The 13,532-nt window shown below is 44.6% G+C and overlaps 5 protein-coding genes across 5 annotated transcripts; 3 read left to right on the forward strand and 2 right to left on the reverse strand.

The window, feature by feature from the left end:
- Positions 1-385: 385 nt before the first annotated feature.
- Positions 386-1,888, forward strand: V865_001256 (uncharacterized protein; the record flags this gene model as incomplete). The annotated part of the gene is made up of 5 exons (XM_066225076.1): positions 386-611; positions 800-911; positions 978-1,138; positions 1,259-1,399; positions 1,593-1,888. The coding sequence occupies 5 exons, from the start codon at positions 386-388 to the stop codon at positions 1,886-1,888; spliced, it is 936 nt and encodes a 311-aa protein (XP_066081173.1).
- Positions 1,889-2,404: 516 nt separating this feature from the next.
- On the reverse strand, positions 2,405-4,014 carry V865_001257 (long-chain 3-oxoacyl-CoA reductase; the record flags this gene model as incomplete). Its single annotated transcript, XM_066225077.1, has 7 exons — positions 2,405-2,692; positions 2,872-3,114; positions 3,179-3,261; positions 3,328-3,450; positions 3,529-3,691; positions 3,755-3,873; positions 3,939-4,014. The coding sequence occupies 7 exons, from the start codon at positions 4,012-4,014 to the stop codon at positions 2,405-2,407; spliced, it is 1,095 nt and encodes a 364-aa protein (XP_066081174.1).
- A 531-nt stretch (positions 4,015-4,545) lies between these two features.
- V865_001258 (uncharacterized protein) lies at positions 4,546-9,663 on the forward strand (the record flags this gene model as incomplete). The annotated part of the gene is made up of 16 exons (XM_066225078.1): positions 4,546-5,056; positions 5,113-5,214; positions 5,382-5,703; positions 5,765-6,009; positions 6,058-6,242; positions 6,308-6,367; positions 6,427-6,635; positions 7,329-7,768; positions 7,856-7,926; positions 8,022-8,151; positions 8,308-8,352; positions 8,422-8,606; positions 8,680-8,954; positions 9,023-9,305; positions 9,448-9,558; positions 9,622-9,663. 16 exons carry the CDS (start codon positions 4,546-4,548, stop codon positions 9,661-9,663), a joined length of 3,216 nt encoding a protein of 1,071 aa, XP_066081175.1.
- A 665-nt stretch (positions 9,664-10,328) lies between these two features.
- On the forward strand, positions 10,329-11,446 carry V865_001259 (uncharacterized protein; the record flags this gene model as incomplete). The annotated part of the gene is made up of 3 exons (XM_066225079.1): positions 10,329-10,360; positions 10,567-10,793; positions 11,046-11,446. 3 exons carry the CDS (start codon positions 10,329-10,331, stop codon positions 11,444-11,446), a joined length of 660 nt encoding a protein of 219 aa, XP_066081176.1.
- Positions 11,447-11,822: 376 nt separating this feature from the next.
- V865_001260 (tRNA pseudouridine(38-40) synthase) lies at positions 11,823-13,472 on the reverse strand (the record flags this gene model as incomplete). Its single annotated transcript, XM_066225080.1, has 1 exon — positions 11,823-13,472. The coding sequence occupies one exon, from the start codon at positions 13,470-13,472 to the stop codon at positions 11,823-11,825; it is 1,650 nt and encodes a 549-aa protein (XP_066081177.1).
- Between the last annotated feature and the right edge of the window lie 60 nt (positions 13,473-13,532).

Consider the following 13,532-nt stretch of genomic DNA (forward strand, 5'->3'; position numbering starts at 1 on the left):
TGATTGATCTAATCGATCTTAGGTCATACGAACATTGCTTTTGGTGACATAGTATTCCATCCTACTGATCTTCGACCTTCGGGTATAACCCTGGCTCGTGATGCAGTGACTGGTTATCCTGTGATCGATACGATAACTACTGGTGTATGCATTATGCTTGATTGACAGTACTCGAGTACTCGTACAGTACATCAACTGGTACTGTATCTTATCAGTCGACCAGGAAGGAGGTCTCACTACGTCATATGTCAGCGCGTGCAACTGTTAGGTAGTAACCGCAAGTGCAATCAATCATTGAATCACATATCTCATCTCATCTCATCTCTTCTGTTCTACCCTATCTCCGAACGATCCAGCTGCTATACCACTCGCTCACTCACCCACAATGACACCCAAACTACGCGTACTCATAAGTTCCAACCACTCATACCCACCTACCATCCCCTGCCCCGTCAATTCCCCCACACCCACCAGATCAGAGACCGAACACTTCTCAGGAGATATATGGGTGTTTATCAAGGGGTATAATGGGGATTTGAGAAAGGGTGATGGTGAGGAGTATTTCGGTGTCAAGGGGAGGGAAGGGATGAGTTATGGGATCGTCGTAAAGGGTGAGTGAGGTCGATTCCATTATGACATTTGATCTTGATCCAAGACGGGAGGGGAGAGAGAGGTAATATTGTTGGTAGATAAGGAGGAAGGTTGTCCATGCCATGTCTCAGATCAAGATCGTAATCGAATATTGGTGATTCAACATGATGATAAATATGACTAACTTGCATATGTGATCATGTTATAGGTAAATATAAGAAACCTTTCAACGCAGATAAAGTAGTATTCGGAAACGTATTTGAAAAACCTATAAGGGATAATTTACCTTGGGGAACAAGTATAGCAACGAAATTCATGTAGTAAGTAACAAGCATTTTCTTCACATGTGATCTTGGCTAATTATATAGCTTGATACTGTGATGCAGCTTTGTGGATCCTACGGTAGAAGCTGATATATATGCGGACAAACCTTGGGCTCTGTCGCCTGCTTTGGCTACGATGGCTCATCTTTCCCTTGGGGAAAAGAACGAGGGGCCGTATGTGGAAGAAAACAGTTTGGAATGGTTGAAAGACCATGTAAAAGGTGGTGAGTGCGTTTGTCTATAGGATGAGGGTGTAAGATGTGAATGTCCACGTCGAGTAAGAGAGAGAGTCTGGCTTACAAAGGCTAAAGTAATGCTAACTTTGTATTTCTGCATCTGTATAGTCGACGATATACCATCATATACTGATGATAAATCTCATATAAGCTCACGGAGAAAATGGTTGACGAAAGCTTCGAATAGACAATGTGTAGAGGTTGATGAAGGGACGGAAGTAGGTATGGAGTTCTGCAATGGATTATTGGGTGAGTCAAGGTATCCCGAGAGATTATCAAAGTCCAAAGGTACTCGTGAGGATGGATACGCATATTGCATCAAAGCGACGTAAAGATATTCCCATCCTGGCCTATAACTCATACTGAATTTCACTTCATACCTTCCGAAACGAGACATACATTAATACTTTATATGATACTGATCCTTTTGTTTTGGTGATAGATTTCAACACCCTCTCTGCGACTCTACCATACCCATTTACCCTCCAGATCCCCCTCCTTAAATACTGGGACGGTCAACCAGTCACTTACGTATGTCAAGATAAACCTACCTCGTACAAAGATCAATCGCCTGTAGGTGGAGAGAATAAGGTATATTGGAGTGTGGCGTTTGAGATTGTTGATGAAGAGATTACGAAAGAGTTGAAAGAGAAGGGTGGGAAGGTCGTTAGGCCTGGTGGTGTTGAGGAGGAAGAGGAAGAGGAAGAACGAGAGGAGGATAATAATGATATTGATTAACTTCAGATGTATGGTTGGGTAAGTTAGCATTTATATAGTGTTTGTAGATATATAGATATATCTGACTGTTTACTCAATCCATGAGGGACAAGGTAGAGTAGTTCACTTGATAGTGTTTAGATGAGGGAGAGTTAGATCAATATGTATTTGTAGATTGTAGAACGCAGATTTCATGTCCATGTATCCCTCTTGAGTCGTAACGACTACATCTGCTTTTTCGAAACAGGACAGAAAAGAATTCAGTAAAGACAGGATATATAAGTGCTCGATGTACCCGCATTATAATTTTCTGCATGGCATGAGAATGATAATCATCAATTTGATCTTTATCTTGTCTTTCTTTCCTACCTTCAATCCACACCTACGGAACCCGTATCATCAACCTCTTATAGTCAATCTGTCATCTAGCAAATATCCAATCTCCCATTCCCACTCTTCCTTCACCTTCATTCTCTGTCTTCCTTCCAGTTCCACCAACGAAAAGTTCTTCTGACCATATCCATCCCACAGATCCACCTACTCGCTCTTCCCCTCTCGCTCCTTCTCTCTCTGATACTTCCTAATCGCCCTCTTCCTAATATCCTTATGCATCTTATCAATCACCTTGATACCCGACACTTCACTCAGATAACCCGCAAATCCAACGGCGTAGTCCAAGAATGCATGAGTCCAGAAGGGAGTTCTTTCGTATGGTCTACCTTGCGCTCCTCGGGGTTGACCAAATGTGGATAAGACGGATTGAACGAAGTTTCGAGGGGTTGGGACGAGTGCGGATGATCGTCGGATCTTGGACATGTTTGAGACCTGAGAGTATAAGTTACTTTAGCAATGGGTAGCGAGATGCAAAAACTTAGTTTCATGAAATGTGATGTGTAGATATAGTACATAAGCAAGAAGGGGGTTGGTCGTCCTCGGCCGAACGATGTGGAGATGTTTCTTTGTTTTTGTTATACTCATGTGAATGTCAAGAATATCACACTTACAACGAACGCAGCCTGGACCAATTCCACCTCCACACCTTTCTTCTCCACCTCCTTAGCCAAAGCTTTCGTCCAAGTTGACAAAGCAGCTTTGGTTCCTGAATAAGTAGCCAAAAGAGGTGAAGGGATTCTACCTGACAATGAACCGATAGTCATAATTAACGATTTGGGTGAACCACGAGAGGATGATCGGGCGATCATAGATGGGATGACAGCTCGAGTAAGGAAGATTGTCCAGTTGATATTCTAAATTACGTGTCACTGTCAGCTCTGAATTTCGGAAGTAAAAAGTTCTAAGCGGAGTACTTACAGTTTCGATAATTTGAGTCATCTCTGTTCGGTCGGTCTCGGCGAATGGAACGGGCATAAGATGAGAAGCACCGACGTTATTGACTATTTTCCCATATTCATTTCGATAAGTCAGCAGTTTCGAGTTGGCAACAAAACCTCATGACTTACTTAGTACACCGAGATCATTCGATTTTGAGAATAATTCAATTTGAGTCAAAGCTTCGTCTCGTGCTGAGCCGGGAGTAGCGACGTCCACCACGAAGGATTTGGTTTCGACACCATATTTACTCTCTACCAGGGTGTGGCATGACATCAGCTCAGACCGGTTGTTTGAGATTGGGAACCTGGGAGAATGGGAAGCTGGCTTACCAAGTTCTTGAGCGACTTCATCCAATGCTGTTTTTCTCCTTCCTACCAATACGACATTGAATTTATTTTTGGCTAGTTGTCTGGCGAATTCCAGACCTATTCCACCTGTACATCCAGTTACCAATGCCCAAGTCTTCCCATCTCTCGCTTGGTATCTCATAACCTAATGGAATGATAGGGAGGTGTAAGCTGTTGGCGGGGGATAGAACACTGTGGGCTAGCTTACATTTTTACCTGGAAGAATTGTCAATTCGAGGATCAGTCTGAAGAATGATAAGGTGTATCTTAAAAGGAAGGCTGCTCCGACTGCAGAGAGGATCAATGCTGGAATAGGAACGTCGAGGACTATGATGGTATCGTCAGCTTGTGTTTGTCACATTGGGACTATGCGCCCGGACCACGCAGCTCACCTATGTCGTGTCCCAAGAAGTGGTAGGCTGGATGACCTGCGAGATGGCTGTGGACATGGATTGTATCTGCTACCATATTGGCTCACGGTTCGAAATGTAGCTGATCTTGATGGAAGGGCAGAAGAAGAAGAAGAAGGAGGAGGAAGAGGAGGAAAGTTGGAACTGGAGAGTAGAATGTATAACTAGCTCTGTTCTTCGGGTATCGCGGTCTGTTGAACAACGTCGTGCGGTTACGTAACTCCACACACCCCGCATTCTTCAGCTTGTTACCCCGCATCCGTTGTACTCATCAGAAGCAAGTTGGGTGAGACAGTGACAGTGACGGTGACAGTGACAGTGTGATGATGATGATGACGATGATGATGATTCGAATCCAGTCAGCTGTGCATGAGACACATATATAAGAGGTGAATCTCATTGATACATCAACAAACACGATGTGATACCTGATCTTTCTCTTTTTCTCATCCCTCACACTGGTATCCAGTCCACATTATTCTGTTCTCATCTAGGATATACAGAAAACCCGTCTCACAATCCGACGCACGTACCTCTGCCTCCGACAACTGATTCACCTTTATCTCAACCCAACTCACACTTCGCACTCATGTCAACGAGGAACAAACGTGGTAATCCTTCATCTTCCTCTTCATCATCCTCATCCAATCAACCTTCTTCTTCAACTAAACGAGTCACCCGTTCATCAGCCAAAGCACAACAACAAGGTAATTCATCTTCCTCTTCGTCTTCGAAGAAGGACAACCGAGAACCTTCTACCGCTTCTTCCTCTGATCATCCCAAAAAGAAGAAAATCAAGATGAGCGTTCACCAGCCAATCGTCATTGATGACTCGGATGAAGAACTGGAAGATACATTCTTTTCCGGTGCTGAAGGGGAAGATTTAGAGATTGATGATGATATTCAAGCTGCCATTGATGCTTCTTTAAAAGATCAGTCGGTGGCTAGAGCGAAGCAAGTGGGTCTACCTTCCCCTGCCCTTACTGAGGAAGTGTCTTTCGGAAGGGCGGGATGGAAGCGGGATTATGGGTTGTGCAGGACGAAATGGGGAGTACAGGGAGAAGTGGAAGGGTATGCGGGGATGAATGGGATGATCAAAGGTATGTCTAATGACAGACAGAATATGAAGCTGACGTTAGCATTGAATCATCTCTAGACTTCAAAAGTGGCGAATCAGATGATTCAGTATTTTATAAATTAGAATACGAAGATATAGACGGACGAGGATTCAAGCTCAATTTGAACTTGATTTTTCAAGGTATGTGCTATATACCATACTGTTTTCTCACTCTTCTCACGTGCTTCTCTCCCATTCTTCTCCTTCTCGTTCCATTCCCTTCTTTCCTCTCCCTCCTTACTCCTCCACAGATCCCTTTCCTACTCGTCTCGTTAACTAAATGTGACAAATATTCTCCCGTTAAACAGATCTCAAATCCTATCCTGCATCATACAACCTCGTCCTATTCTCCCATGACTCTCTTCCGAAAAGAGCCGAAGCCACCTTTTCCCGCTTCTCCGAAATATACGATCTCGAGATACCTCTCCTGCTAGAGAAGCTTCTAGCCTCCCTCCAGGGCGATGACGAGGCGACAGGAGGGATACCCGGAGACTTTGACGAAGGTGAAATGGAGGAGGATGAGGAGATGATAGATGGGGCGGACCCCTGGGCTGAAGATCTCGGAAGAGGGTTCGAAACTGCTAAAGGGTCTGATGGGGATCTTGGACCTGGATGGATACAGCTGAAAGAGTGAGTCCATGATCGCCCTTCATCCCGGGCACAAAGCTAATCACACATTCATTCTACATAGTCATTTCGAGCAAGCACAAAAGTGGGGTTATCGACCAGGACTAACCAGAGTGTCGGATTTCTGGGTTGTGTCGTACTCGATACCCCTCAAGAACCTTCTTATTGATCCGAACGTTCTCAGCATGTGGGACGATGGCTTAGTGGACGCTTGGAAGAAAGATCAAAGGTTGATATTGATGATGGGAACCGATACATATCCTCCACATTTGGATAAGATGAAATATTGGTTAGGGTTTCATCCCAATTGTGAGTCTATAGTATCATCATATCGACTTGTGCTCATGTCATGATCAGATAAACCACCTCTCGATGTAATGGTTTCTACTACGAGAGGACACGGCATGCCAGGATTCTACCTCTCTGCACCGATTTTGAACTACCTCAAGTCGTTCGGAAGATGCTACAAACTTCGAACAGCCTTCGGATTGAATTGGTCTACGGCAGATAGGATAGGTATGGACGAAGAAGCATCTCGTCAAGTGTTTCAGTACGATCAAATCCCCAAATGCAGGTAAAGAAGATGAGGATGATCCTGTTGTTAAAGGGTTTGAGAGAAATATTCCCCTTAGTTATCTGTCTTTACGGTTGGAAGCCTTACTGCTTGGTAAGCTGGAAAAGCTCACGGATATCCGAAAGAGAAAAAGCTAATGATGCGATGGGCAGAACTGCGGTCTCGAAGTCAAACTTCATCTCTCCGACTATGTTTGCGACAAACCCCTTTGCATCTACGGTTTCATGAGCTTAGGGTTAGGTCCCTCTGTCGAATATACCATTATGACCCACCCAGCAGTCGTCGATGTGCTTTTATCATTCGCCCATTGTGCAGCTGCTTCCGGGGCACAAACGAGGATGGAACTACCTTTACATCTACAGTAGGTCAAACGAACCCCCATTTCACTTGAGGTCGATCACTGACATCCATTGCAGTATCGAAGTTCCACCCGATACTACGAGAGGACACGGCATTTCTACCTCTCTGCACCGATTTTGAACTACCTCAAGTCGTTCGGAAGATGCTACAAACTTCGAACAGCCTTCGGATTGAATTGGTCTACGGCAGATAGGATAGGTATGGACGAAGAAGCATCTCGTCAAGTGTTTCAGTACGATCAAATCCCCAAAAATGCAGGTAAAGAAGATGAGGATGATCCTGTTGTTAAAGGGTTTGAGAGAAATATTCCCTTAGTTACGTTCAATTGGGTCTTACGAAGGTTTATGGAAGCTCCGAAATACTGCTTGGTAAGCTGGAAAAGCTCACGGATATCCGAAAGAGAAAAAGCTAATGATGCGATGGGCAGAACTGCGGTCTCGAAGTCAAACTTCCATCTCTCCGACCCTATGTTTGCGACAAACCCCTTTGCATCTACGGTTTCATGAGCTTAGGGTTAGGTCCCTCTGTCGAATATACCATTATGACCCACCCAGCAGTCGTCGATGTGCTTTTATCATTCGCCCATTGTGCAGCTGCTTCCGGGGCACAAACGAGGATGGAACTACCTTTACATCTACAGTAGGTCAAACGAACCCCCATTTCACTTGAGGTCGATCACTGACATCCATTGCAGTATCGAAGTTCCACCCGAGTTCGGTATCGCCCATTCTCAACTCCTAGATGAGTTACCCGATCTCGATCAGCGTCGAGCTTTAGCATGGCTCATCCAGCAACTACCAAAAGTATCCGAGATCAAGGCTCACCTCGAACGTGGTGGAAAGTTGAAATCGATCGATGCGCCCTCAGGATCGATAGGAGTCTTGAGATGGGTCGTAGGGTCGTGTAGAGCCTATCTGAAAGAGACAAAACCCGGTGAAGGGGTACAGGATATAAGCTCGGCCTCAACGACCACTCCGACGCAAGTCACCTACGGAAGCATGGGAGGAGATTTAAAACAGTTCACATTCGTTGTTGGATCGCCTGAGCAGGAGAGTAATTTCAAGAATGAGATTGAGCTGGCGAAGAAGGAGAATAAGAATTGTAAGACCTACCCCACGCTCCTAGCGTTTCATGGTGAGTTCGCTTTTCCTTCCAACCTTTGTGTCTGATTTGTAATATGAGAGGAAATTAACGGTAAAAGTTGGAAAATACTTTTATCAGGTTCCGCAGCTGAAAGATGGCATAATATCCTACGAACTGGATTGGATTTCTCGGAGACTATCAATGGAAGGGTGAGTCCATATACTAAATTCACCGTTCACCAGTGACGATTGGGATCATATTCATTCCGTAACTTCGTATTTTACGCTAACCTGTCTGAATCAAGGCATACGGAAACGGTGTCTATTTCGCTTCTAATTCGGGAACCTCTATGGGAGGGTATGCAAGAGCAACGGTTCACGTTAGGGAGAATGCAGATTTTAAGTTGTCGAAAGCTACCGCACTGGTCGAGCTAGGTAAGTTTAATATGCTTCTCTCCTTTCGTTAGTCTGCTCCCTGGAATCCCATTCAAAGTTCTCCTCTCCTTTGTTCACTTTATCCATCTATGGGCCCACATGCAATCGCTCTGAGCTTTTCATGGCAGGAACCGGAGCTCATACTTCCTGTTCCAGTCAACGTACCTCACACCTTCGTCTCCTCTCATCCATTCTACGTTGGTGAGTGAACTTCCAAGTGTTCTTCCTTCCTCACGCTGCCTATCTCATAAGTTGTATGCTTTATTCCAGTCAACAACGTGAAACAGATCAAACCTTTCCTTCTCCTCGTCCAAGGGAACGAAACAATGGAAACATCTGAAGAGGCGGAAGAAGAACGGGCCAAAAATGCCAAATCTGCCAAAGGAGCATTGTTTGTTCATGATCCCATGCTCAGAACCAAACCGACCCTGAACAGTAATCAGCCTTTGGCAGTTGTAAGTGTTTATAGGGTCTTCCAAGTTATACAACATATAGTAGCTGAAGAACAATGATCGTGGCACACAACAGATGATGCCCGAAAAGCTTACTCGAACGTCATACATCGATGACGAACCAGACGATAAAACCGACTATGATATTTTCAATCCACCTCCTCCACCTCCCAAGCCCCAAAATACCTTCAAACCTTCACCACAAAGTCGATATGCCAGAATGGAAAGCTTGCCTCCTCCTACTGAGACCAGTGTGGTAGCAAGTAAGGCTTTAGGAAAAGAGTTAAAAGCTGTCGTGAAGGCTCAGGAGGAAGGTGGATTGCCGTTCTGGGTCAATCCGGATGTTGAGAGGTAGGTCGCTCTTGTTAGTGTGTCGCTTACGTGTAAAATGCTGATGCGAATGATGTGCTGTATTTCAGTCTGTATTGCTGGACACTCGAGCTGCACACTTTCCCGCCCGACTCACATCTGTACAAAGAGATGAAGAAGCATAACATCTCATCTATCATCGCTGAGCTTCGATTTCCCGCTTCTTTCCCCCACTCGCCACCGTTCATGCGAATTGTCCATCCTAGGTTGATGCCGTTCATGTATGGTGGAGGAGGGAATATAACAGGGGGTGGAAGCGTGTGTAATGAGTTGATGACGGGGACAGGGTGGAATCCTGCTTTTTGTACGGAAGCTGTTGTCAGGGAGGTTATGGTGAGTTCGATTCCCCTTCTTACACAATGTCAGACCCTCACTATGTTCTGAGACTTCTTCTCCATACGATTTAACAACTTTGGGATTGAAGAGGGTTCCGATGGGATTGAGTGATACTGATGATGATTTATTGATGTTACAGACAAACATGACGGAAGCTACTCCTCCCGCTCGACTCGATCCACGAAATTGGAATTCACCCTACACGATGAGAGAGGCTGTAGAAGCTTATAAAAGAGTGGCTAAACAACATGTCAGTTGCACATATCTGGGTTTTCTGTCGGAATGATCAGCTGACGACCTGATGACATTGTAGAATTGGGAGATCCCGAAAGATTTCGATAGGTTGACGGTGTGATCGAAAACACCATGACCTATTCGACCCCTTACCAGAGGAGCCTCAACCATATATATATAATGACACAGCCTAAAGAAGGACACGAAATAAATCGAAAATGTAATGAACACCATGAGATCCAATTAACAACTATTACGATTACGATTACGAAGACGAGCGACCATCCCCACTATTTGTATATATATGGTAGATGCTTATAGCGAGACCCAACAAGTGACTTTTTCCATGTATCATAGAGATACAGATCATATTATGTGTTAGCCGTTTAGTCAGAAACCTCCTGTATGTATGTTATCATTTCTATGCGTACCGAGTACTCCAGGTTTGGCAGGGGATGAAGGAAGTTAGCAAGAACCTTTCGAGGAATTTAGGCGCGTTGCGGAGGAACACAAATTAGGCATGTGCTTTCTCCAGTCAAATCCATTTTGGCAGAGACTCGTTCGAAGAGGTTCATCGTACAGTATTCCTCTTCATCTGCTTTTCCTCTTGAACAATACCATACTCTCTTACAACAAGCTAGTTCATTCATTGCCTGATACACAGAACGATCCGAATCGCTCCTACCACCCAGATTTATACACCTACCAGAACCAAAATCACCGAAAGGGACGTGAAAACTAATCCGAGAAACGCATAGAACAAAGAATACAATTTAATCAGTCAAGATGGGTAAATATTATTGTGATTATTGTGATATGTAAGTGATCGTATAATCACCTTGTGGGACCGGATCTGTACCCTCGATAGAGAGAATAGAAGAGATCATGGTATAGTGTAGTGACTCTCTCGTGGTGTGCATCGGGAGAGACAGGGAGAGATGAAATAATCCTCCTTCCTCCTCCTTCACATCAGGTGGATGTTACCTACTACGATATGATGTGCTAACCACTGTATATATGATAGTTATCTCACGCACGATTCGATGAACGCCCGTAAAGCCCACAACACGGGACGAAACCACGTAGCCAACGTTCGAGATTATTTCGCTGGATTGAACCATGATAAAGCTCAGAATATAATCGATCAAATTATCAGTCAGCATGAATCGGGAGGTGGGAGACAGCAGATGATGATGGCGCCTAGTATGAGGCTGGGCGCGGGGTTCTTGAATCCTATGACTACGCAACAGGGTGAGTGTCAGGTTAAGGGATGGGATAAGGATATCTGTACACTTCGGTGGTGAAGAGTGCTGGCTAGATGAGTTGTAGCAGGTCAGCAGTTGGATAGACATCATTGCTGTGATTGAAGAAAAGAAAAGTAAGGATTGAGGGAGATTGAATATAATCATTCTGCGGGAATGAGACATGTCATTACATCGTTTTCCAGTAGTTGACATAAATATCCAAAGCTCATAATCGCTAACACCCCTTTCCATCCTACAGGATACCCTCCCTCGTCACCATCCCAATCACCATTCCCACCATCAACCGGCGCACCACCATTCCGACCTCCTTTCCCACCTAACGGCAATATGCCACCCTTTGCACCCTCCGCCGGATCAGGAACACCCCCACCCTTCCGTCCCCCTCCTACAGGTATCGGAGCAGGTGCACCACCTTTCCCCCCTACCGGAGTGAACGGTTATGGTGGACCACCACCGACTAATGGAATGCCATTCAGACCACCACCTGCATCTAACAGTCCTAATGGATTTGCCAGTCCGCCTGGCGCAGGAGCAGCTGCAGCCGCAGCACCACCCTCATTCACTCAGGCGAGTCAACCGCCCGCTGGGGCTGCGCCGGGGATACATCCTGATAGATTGAGAATGATGGGGAGTCGATAAGTGGGATCCGAATGTAGAGATGGGACTCAGGTGATAAATCAGCTTGATCCTATGTTTGATCATCGGGTGGATAGGTGGAGGGAGATTGTGGTTTTTTTTTTCGGAGGAGTGAATGGATATTGAAGAAAATGAGTGAGATCAATATATCTATTCAAACACAAATCATATTGTCTATATATCCGAAATTATCAGGTCATTTTAGAGATGTATTATTTCCCATATACCATACACGTTAGGAATTTACTACTGCAGTATGGTGGATGTCCATGTGATGAATTATTAGATATACATTCTATTTCTAGTGTTCTATCTGACACAACAATCCCTTTACGATCCGATAATCCAATGTAGCTATCGTATATAGTTGTCAATTGTACTATTCATCACCTCCGTCCTCTTCCACATCCAGATCCATCCCCTCATACTTCTTACCTCTGCCACCTGCTCTTCCTTTCAACTCCCTCCATTTCCTATTAACTTCATCTGGCGTTTCACCTCTCGGTCTATTCTCCAATTTCTTGTAATTCATACCTATAATCACCTCACCTCCTCCTACAGGATAGATAATCTGATCTTTCTTATCCTTCTTCGCCGGCGTACCATACACTTCTTGTAACTTCCTTAATGATCCATTAACTTGCCAACTTCTCAAATCGGCTTCTTGACTTGCGCCCAAAAGCTGCCTTTCAAATCCTTCTCTACCTCCCATCGCACATGCATATAATTCTTCTTTCCTCTGGTCGGTAAGTGATTTGTAAGGTCCATCATAGCCTCCAAACCTCCAATCTAGTATACCTTCTTCATACCCGCATTCATGTAATGTCAGAGGTAAGGGATCTCCCATCGTGTAAATAGGTTTAGAAGGATATTTCTCAACATCTAATAAATCTTTTACTATTGCCGGTTTTTCTAGTTTGGATCCGATGAGGAATAAGATAGCTATTATGTGTCTTACTTGATGCCATAAAAATGCTGTACCGACTAAATTGAATATTATCCTGTCTCCATTGGTTTGAGGGTCGGTTTCGAAATATGCTTTGAGAACTGTACGTTTATGATTTTTGATCTGTTTCGATCCATCTAATTTACAGAAATTCCTATGATCATTCTCCCCTATCAGATACCCAGCACCTTCCGACATTAACCCTAAGTCTAGTGAAGGAGTGGTGGGAGTTGGTCGAAGGTGGAAAGCATATTTGTAATGTCTGTAAGAACATGAGAACCTAGAATCGAATTCTTGATTGAGAGGTGACCATGCTAAGACTCTGATGGAAGGTGGGAGAACGGAATTTAGTAATTTGGGATATGGGAATTCTAAGATTGGTCCAGAAGGGGATTTGACTGTATCGTATGCTTCTTTCTTCTTGTTCTTTTTCTTATCATTCTTGTCACCTGTTTCTGTATCGACATGTTCTTCCGTTGGTTGTGGTTTCACTTTAACCTCTTTAGGATCTCTGGCATCTTTCCAACCCACTTCATAAGGCAATTGTTCACCACCATCATCCCTCTTCCTCGAGCTTCTAACCCAGAGGTTAACCACCTGCCCATGTCCACTCACACCTCTATCAGTCCTACCGCACCTTGAATAACCACACCCTTCTAGCCCTTGTCCCTCTTCGATAAGTTTAGTCTTTTCCAACGCTTTGAGTAATTCCGATTCGACAGTATCAACAGCTGGTTTACCGCCTATGGGAGGTTGGAGAGCTAATCCGCAATATGGCCAACCGTAATATGAAATCATCAGGGCGATATGTCGGGTAGGATGCGAATGGAAGGAGAAGGGTTTGTCGGATTTCTTCAGGACTTTGCGTTCGTGTTTACGAAGGGGTTTACCATTTTCACCCAACACTGGTGTAGGTGTTGATGAGGAGGAAGCTGAGGCTGAAGCTGTTGGTGCTATCGGGACATTTATTGGTTGCACCTCATTCTGAGATGGGATGGTTGAAGCCTTTGACCGAGCTGCATTTTCGAGATACTCGATCTTGGCTATCAATTCTTCCTTTGACAGGTTCGCTAAATGCGCCATTCTTCTGTTGTACCTTCTAGTCAGGAGGGCAAGAGTGAGTCGCATATAGCGAAGGACGAG

Source organism: Kwoniella europaea, chromosome 1, assembly GCF_036810445.1.
Source record: "Kwoniella europaea PYCC6329 chromosome 1, complete sequence".
NCBI classification, from domain to species: Eukaryota; Fungi; Basidiomycota; class Tremellomycetes; order Tremellales; family Cryptococcaceae; genus Kwoniella; species Kwoniella europaea.